Genomic DNA, 8,252 nt, shown 5'->3' with positions numbered 1-8,252 from the left:
TTGCCATTACCATTCTGTCAGTCTGTATCTGAAAGTCCCACAGGATCTTGGCTCGGTCATTCTCTACCATCTTTGGAGGTGTTTCTATCTTTGACCTTGGGGTTTCCGGGTCATACTCTTCCTATACACTATGGCAAGGCAAGTTTATTTGTCGAGCACAATGCACACACAAGGCAATTTAAAGTGCTTCACACAACAGGAAAAATGCATTAAAATCACGGAGACATGACAGAAATCACAAAACAGTTTAAGACAGTTTCATAATATGAAACTGTCTGTATAGAAGAGTGCAAATAGAATCATTTTCGTCGTATGCACAGCTAAATAAAAAATGTTTTGGCTTGGATTTGAACATTGTCATAGTAGCGTATTTAATCACATGGAAACTCTACATCTATCAGTCTACAATTCTTAAATATTAAATAACAGTACAGTGTAAGAATAAGTAAAACAAAAATAAGTAGGCCTGCCTCACTGCATAGTCAAACTTTTCGTAAAAGAAAAACAGCAACAACAACAACACTGCTCTAAACGAGAACAAATGGTCTTCAATTCAATTCCATGCAGTTCCCGCAGCTTTCAGTACCAGAAGAGGTTTTCTCCCTGTCTTGTACATCCAGTAGTACTCTTCCATCATGTGTATTAGGCCACACCTCGACAACGCTCCAAACACCATCCCAGACACAACTCCACTGCATCAGTAAAATCTCAGCTACATCCGCCATCACCACCACAACTCAACATTTGCCACGGCATTCCCTGGACCAATGATCTTCATGTACCTGCTTGCTTCTCAGGAGAGCAGGAGCCTGAGGATTTTACCTATGGTGCATGTTTTTTGGGTTGATGGGAGAAACTGGAGTGCCTGGAGGAAACCCATCGAGACACAAACAGAAACATGCAAACTCCACACAAATGGGAGTTGAACCCACGACCCTCTTGCTAGCCTCGCCCTCGCCGTGCCTGCCAATCAGCGCCGTGCCTGCCAATCAGCGTTGCTTTAGAAGGATTTGTTATCAGCTCATGACTACTTTTAATTTCAATATGGCTGCAGTGCAGATACATGCTTAACACTCCTGCTGGTGCTTTTTATAACTATATTTGAGGATTGACTGATTCTATATATATATATTCTACGGAAATCATTCAAAGTTGTGCTAAAATAAATACCAAGGCTCTGGTGTACAAAGTTATATGAACATTATTGGGTCCCTTAAAATGTCAAAAAGCTCTATCTCACCCTCTATCACTCTCATACTGTCTCTCTCAAGGGAATATGAAGCATGAAGTAGCTCACTCTCTATGAGACGTCACTCACCAGTGCAACCACCAAAGCTAAACCTCCATAGTCTTTTTGAACAGACAAGGCAAAGACGTGAGCAACTGAACTAATGCGCAGCATCAGTGAAGTAGACAAGACGCTGAACACTGACATTAAATACGGTCAGCCTGAGTCAAAACTTTATCACCACTTCTGTCCATATCATCTAGTATTTTAACAATATTGTACGTTAGCAAACAAATAAATACATACATCATCATAGTTATATTTACTATGATATCATACAAACATGTAATTCATTCTGATGAGAAATAAGACACGGGACAGAGAATCCGTACAGCACTCAACTTTATTTCCTTTTTGCATGTGCTGCTAGAACTGGATTTCAGTTTGCAGTTGTGCTTGAAGACACCACTTTGCCATCCACAGTTTCTTCCGTGACCACAACGATCTTGGTCTTTGTGGAAGAAGAAGAAGAAGAAGAGCCACCGCTGCAAAAAGGAAAGGAGATATGTGTTTACCATAAATATAAAGATGCACTCAAAAATGTCCTCAAATTTAAATGAGTCTCACCCTCCCTCTCCATCCAACAGCCTTCTGTACTCTGCGATCTCCATCTCCAGCCTTGTCTTGATGTCCAGCAGCATGTTGTACTCCTGGGTCTGCCCCTCTATGCTAGCGCGCAGGTTTGTGAGCTGTTCTTCCAGGTTGGACACCTTCATCTGCATACCTTGGAGTTGCATGGCATACCGCCCCTCTGTCTCTGCTAAAGTTCCCTCAAGAGACCCTTTCTGAAGATAAAAAGAAAAAAAATCAGGGTAAAATATCAAGTTTTAGCCACTAAGGTATTTGTGATGCTTACCATGCTTAGTTGTGACTGAAGCTCAATTTGCAGGCTTTGTAGACTGTTTCGGAGATCAGTCATTTCAGTTTTGACACTTTGCATACTTGCTTCAGTGGTTGCTACTTCTTGTTTCAATGGTTCTGTCTATGGTAAAGAAATATGTTTATATATTTAATACAAAAACAGCAGTTACACAAATGTGTTTAATGTTAAAATCTTACTTTTGTGTTGAACCAAGCTTCCAGTTCTTTCTTATTTTTGGCAGCCACACCCTCGTACTGTTCACGGATTTCAGCCATAATGGCGCTGAGGTCAACCTGGGGCTTAGCATCCACCTCCACGTTAACCTGTCCACCCACTTGGGTCCTCATGGATAACATTTCCTGAAGTGAGAATAGAGAGTTGATGACAATCTTGTAAAAAAAAATGCAATACTGGCCAAACTATTTAAAGAAAAAAATAAAACATAATTAAAGCTAATAATAATAATAATAATAATAATTAAAGAAACACAAAATATGTTTTGTCCTCACACCTCCTCATGGTTCTTCTTGAGGAAGATCAGCTCCTCCTTGAGACCCTCGATCTGCATTTCCAGGTCGGATCTGGCTAAGGTCAGTTCATCCAGCATCCTCTTCAGGCCTGCGATGTCTGCCTCCACGGACTGGCGCATGGCAAGCTCGTTCTCATATCTGGGAAATTAATCCGTTACTTGTTTTATAACTATAGTTTAATGCTGAGAAAATAGTTACTGCTTACTTAGTTCTGAAGTCATCTGCAGCCAGTTTTGCATTATCAATTGCTAAGTAGATGCCACCGTTGACACTTGTAGCATCCAGGATCTGTGTAAATTATTTTAAATATATAAATGTATATTTAAAAAAAAAATCTGTATGTATTTTCCTATTTGCCTGTCATCACCTACCTTTCCTTGCAATTCAGCGATGGTCACATAGAATGCTGAGTAGTCTCGTGCAGAAGGAGAGGTTTTACCATCCAAGAACTGGCGGATCTGGAGCTCCAATTCAGCATTGGCCGTCTCTAGTTTGCGTACTTTGTCCAGATAGGTGGCCAGACGGTCGTTCAGGTTCTGCATAGTGGCTTTCTCATTGGCACTGATTTGAAGGTCGTCGCCGCCTCCAAACCCACTTCCAAATCCACCACCACCCATGACAAATCCACCACCACCAGAGCTGTATCCACCACCACCAGAGCTGTATCCACCACCACCAGAGCTGTATCCACCACCACCAGAGCTGTATCCACCACCACCAGAGCCGTATCCACCACCAGAGCCGTATCCACCACCACCAGAGCTGAAGGTGCGGGAGGCTGAGGACATTCTCAAGCCACCAGCCCCTCCACTGACACTGTGGGAATACTGGCGTCCCCCGGACCGGCTACCACCACCACCACCGCCGAAGGACTGTCTGGAGTAGGAGGAGAAGGATGACATTGTTGAAGGTTGCTCAGAGATCCGCCTGTCTTGGAGAGTTGCTGATGACTGATACAATGCTCTCACTGCTGATTTTATATCCTGCTCATCTGAAATCCCCACCCACCGTACCCATAGGGCTGTGTCCCAGCATCACCTCTCAGTCATGTGAGAACCCTCAAAATTAAAGCCAAGGAATGTGCTGAGCTTTTTATTAAAACATGCCTGCAGCAAAATCCCATCTGATTATACACCCTGTCAACACCAAGTTAAAACACACATATAGATTACCTTTTGTACGAGTCAGATCCTCTCAAAATACCTTTTGTTATCTTAATGCATGTTGAATTCAGTCAATAAGCCTGAAGTCAATATGCCCTTCACCTGACCTTTCATATAACATAGAACACTTTTGCAGAAATCAGCATGTCTATTGGTTACTCTTTCTTAGCAACACATATTATTTGAAGGTTTTGCATTTAATTTATTGCATATTTTCTTCTGGTTCATTTGAGCTTTGTCTTTAACTGTAGAGGTTGCAATGCATTACTGGAGGCACTATGAAGTCACTTGAAACTTCTCATGCACAGGATTAGTAGAATGTTTTGTTCTGTTGGCAATCTAATCTGTATCAAGCCAGAACAAGAACAACATGCATTTACTTGTGTTTTTCCAAAAGCCCTTTTTTTTTTTGCTTATTGGAAGGCTGTGTGACTTTGCCACAGATGATATGCAGTTGTTTTTAATCACTGTGAATTTATACTGTTAACTTTTAACAAAGGTTTAAAGAGAAAGGTCTGAAACTGCTTTATGGCCTAAGAGGCAATCAGTTCACCTGAATCCAGTAGAAACCCATGAAAAGTTCATAATTTGTGTTGAAGAACTGTCCAATTACCTCTCTCTGGCGCCTATTGGTCAAAGCAGTTCCCACAGCAAATCAGGCACATACCTGCGAACCCAGTGCTCTATAAATGTTTGTTTTGAGAGTTTTACCTGTGTGCACTACTTCCTGTTGGCGAGTCATGGGTAGACAGTGCTAAGGTCTAACTTAGAATGTAACCATTTCACCGGAGGATACGTCTATGTTTACTAAGGTGGATATTTGTGCCTCAATGCTAATAAAGATAAGATAACATAAGATAAGATATTCCTTTATTATCCCACATGGGGAAATTTCATTGGTGCAACGCAGGTAGATGCATTTCTGGTGACAAACAGGGTCTTGATGAAGTTAAAGAAGAGCAACCTTTGTTTTTAGAGTTTTGCCAGCACCCATGATTATTTTAGCATAGCTCCAGAGAAATCCCATGGATGAGAAAACCCCATAAAGATAGAATTAAGGCAGAAGAAGTATTGCGCACAGTTGAGCCAACTGGAAGTAGCGGCGTGGCGCTGTGCCATTGATCCATGGGCTGTGTACATGGCCATCTCATTCTCACTTCCTTTCCTCTCCCCGTCTACTTGAGAAGGAAACTAATGGAGATAAGTTTGGTATCTTTAGTTTGGGAGCAGGACCACGCCCTTTCCTGCAGCTACACTATTTAAGCATCCACATCACATACACCTGTATTCATGACGTCATGCCCCTCCCTCCCAACCTCTGTTTAATTGTGATTAGAGGCCCGGGAGCCGACAGCCCTCATCGCCAGAAGCCCCAAAACGGCATCCATTTCTGTACATTTGTGTTCATATTTCTCATATGCAATAAACGTTTTGGATCATAGCTGGGGTTGTGGTCCTTGCTAGTGAACTCAAGAGTAACAAGCGGGGATTTAGGAGGCAGACATAAGAAAAAAACACTTTATTTGTCTGACACTGATTATTTTGTATTGTTGCAACAGCATAAATACAGGAAGAGCAGCAAAGGATCAGGGATGTCAAACACAACATAATCTTTGTTAAATGATTATGTCGTAATGTAATGTTAAAACTATTAAATATATGTTAAAATATCTTTATCTGAAAATAAATATGTTGGTCTTTAATGTAAAAGTCCTAGCGTGATATTATAAGATAAGCCTGAGTCTAGTCATTTTGGTCAGAGCAGGCCAAAATGACTCTTTGACCATCAGCTCGTGTTTCCTACTGCCTTAAAGGTCCCATAACATGCAAAATCGACTTTTCAGAGCTTTTAATCTTCTTACATTGCTATTTGTGTTTATGAGTGTTTTTTTGATTGATTCCCGCAGTTTTTAGCTATATTACAGACCATCTCCTTTCCTCGAATCTCCAAACTGACGGGGGGTGTCTTCAAGACCGCGTCATAACCACAGGCACGCGTCATCATCCCCCCTCCCCCCTCTCCACCCGCCTCCCCCTCCCGCCTGCCGCCTCCCGCCCCCTTCCCCCCAGCTCCGCGCTGCTCGTGTCTCCCTACAAGCCCAGAGTTTTTCTGCTTCGATTTACGACGAAACACGGTTCAAAGAGGCCCAACACTTCATTAATGATATCGCACTCCTTACTATTATCAGAATGGTGAAGGTTTATGTGGCAGTTGATGCAGCAACCAGGACAATAAACGGAGAGAAGTTCTATCCGATACCGAAAAACCAGGAAATAAGAGCGCGATGGACACAAGACTTTTATATATATATATATATATATATATATATATATATATATATATCTATCTATCTATCTATCTATCTATCTATATATATATATATATATATATATATATATATATATATATATATATATATATATATATATATATATATATATATATATATATAGATATATCTGTTCTGCGACCAAGCCGTTTGCATTTCCGGGTTGGTGAGGGGGTCCAAGGTCTGGGTGATATTTCTTAACTATTATGTTAAGGGTGTTGCACAACCCTTATTATTATCAATTATACACTTAGGATAGACGAAACGTGAAAAACAGCATGTTATGGCACCTTTAAACCTCGGCTCCTCTCCCCTCACTGTGTCTCCTCTGTGGCTGAGACTTCCTCACCCATTTCTTCTTGAGAATTGAAACATTGAGGATGGAAGATTATGAGAAAAAAGAGATGAGACAGGCCCCATTTGTGAGACGCGGGGTCCCGCCGGCCCAGTTGGAGATTCGCGCGACTTCTTTGCATCGGAAGGTGGAGAGAATATGACGAATCATCAGTTATTGCTCATGGTGTCTGAAATAAGATGCAAGTCAAATATCCAGTTCTTTCTGAGGATTGTTGTCTGGAGTAATTAGGTTTTGGGTTCGATGCCAGTCTCCAGCATGAACCCTTTTGTGTTCTTTTTTATGGTTCTTGTGTATGTTTCTTGCTTTTGACCAGAGTGATTGAAAATCTTCATGTTATCAACGGTTAGATCAATACAACCCAATGGCATCAGAAGTATTACAAGTAGCATCCTTCAATAATAATAATAATAATAATTGCAAAAAACAACAATTTTTTTATAAATTAAAAAAGAAAGAATAGACATGGTATATTTGTAAGAGACACATTTGAATGAGTACTGGCACTGCACATACAAAAACAAACAAAATTCTGTGATAAAAAATCTTATTATTCATCATGCAAAGGCAAACATAGAAGGGGAGTTGCAATTTTGATTTTAAATCTAATAGTTTTTGAACAGAGTTTTGAATGTGAGGTTAAAGAGGGCAGATATGTACTGGTCAAGGGGAATATTAATGGAAAGGAATTCACTCTTTTGAATGCGTAAACGCCACTAGGGAGTGCTATAACTTTCTATGCCGATGTCATGGACATGATTTTTAAGGAAAAAGACTTATCTGGAGGAAAATTATATGATTTCTTTGCCCATCCTTTAGGATGCTTCCAAAGCAGTATTGAGAGGACAAATTATAGCCATGGCTTCCGAAAAAAAATAAAATTGTTGGAGGAAAGCCATGCCAGGGGTGTCCTAAAATGCTACAAGAAATTAAAAAGATAAGAGGAGAAATTAATGATCTTCACATGAAATAGTTAGGAAAATGCTCTTTACCAAACAAAGATACTATGAGAGTGGATCAAAATATTCTAAAACAATATCTTGAAAACCTAAAAAACAACAAGTTGAAATACGGAACAGGCAAAATAATGTCATCTTAATTAAACAAGACCAAATTCAATGAGCATTTGAATCCTTTTATAGAAAATGTTTAAAAAATAATTCCACCCACACCCTCTATTTAAAAGACACACTTACCCCTTTCCTTTTGGCAACTTTTCACTGGGCATCTAAGAAAACCCAGACCCCTCCTAGTTGGAAAGAGGCCATCATATCCCTGATACCAAATGAAGGAAAGGACCGATTGGATTGTCCCTCATATAGACCTATTTCTATTCTGAATGTGGACTTTTGTATATACACTTCAATTATGTCCAAACAAATGGAACAAATACTCCCAAACTTAATCTACAATGATCAGACGTGATTCATTTCCAAACGACGAAATACAAATCAACAACGAATGACATTTACACATAATGAGCCAAATACAAAAACAACAAAACAAAGCCGTAATAATTAGTTTGGATGCCGAGAAGGCTTTTGATTCTATTAGTTGGCCATATTTATTTAAAGTGCTAAACAAATTTCAAATTGACGATTTAATTATTAAATATATTGGGGCTCTTTACGATGATCCAACATCAAGAATGAAAATTAGTGGTCATCTGACAAATCCGCTGACTCTTGAAAGGGGGTGAGGCAGGGCTGTGCCTGGTCTCTTCT

General features: G+C 40.1%; 1 protein-coding gene across 1 annotated transcript; it reads right to left on the bottom strand.

The window, feature by feature from the left end:
- Positions 1–1,617: 1,617 nt before the first annotated feature.
- Positions 1,618–3,622, bottom strand: LOC140377119 (keratin, type I cytoskeletal 13-like). The gene is made up of 7 exons (XM_072462429.1): positions 3,052–3,622; positions 2,886–2,968; positions 2,662–2,818; positions 2,348–2,509; positions 2,145–2,270; positions 1,856–2,073; positions 1,618–1,773 (listed from the first exon to the last, which is right to left on the bottom strand). Exons 1-7 carry the CDS (start codon positions 3,580–3,582, stop codon positions 1,668–1,670), a joined length of 1,383 nt encoding a protein of 460 aa, XP_072318530.1. The 5' UTR covers positions 3,583–3,622; the 3' UTR covers positions 1,618–1,667.
- Positions 3,623–8,252: the final 4,630 nt, after the last annotated feature.

Source organism: Eucyclogobius newberryi, unplaced genomic scaffold (assembly GCF_026437365.1).
Source record: "Eucyclogobius newberryi isolate DKJ021-1_F unplaced genomic scaffold, fEucNew1.0.hap1 SCAF_4, whole genome shotgun sequence".
Classification (NCBI taxonomy): Eukaryota; Metazoa; Chordata; class Actinopteri; order Gobiiformes; family Gobiidae; genus Eucyclogobius; species Eucyclogobius newberryi.
This window is presented reverse-complemented; position numbering and strand designations above follow the sequence as displayed.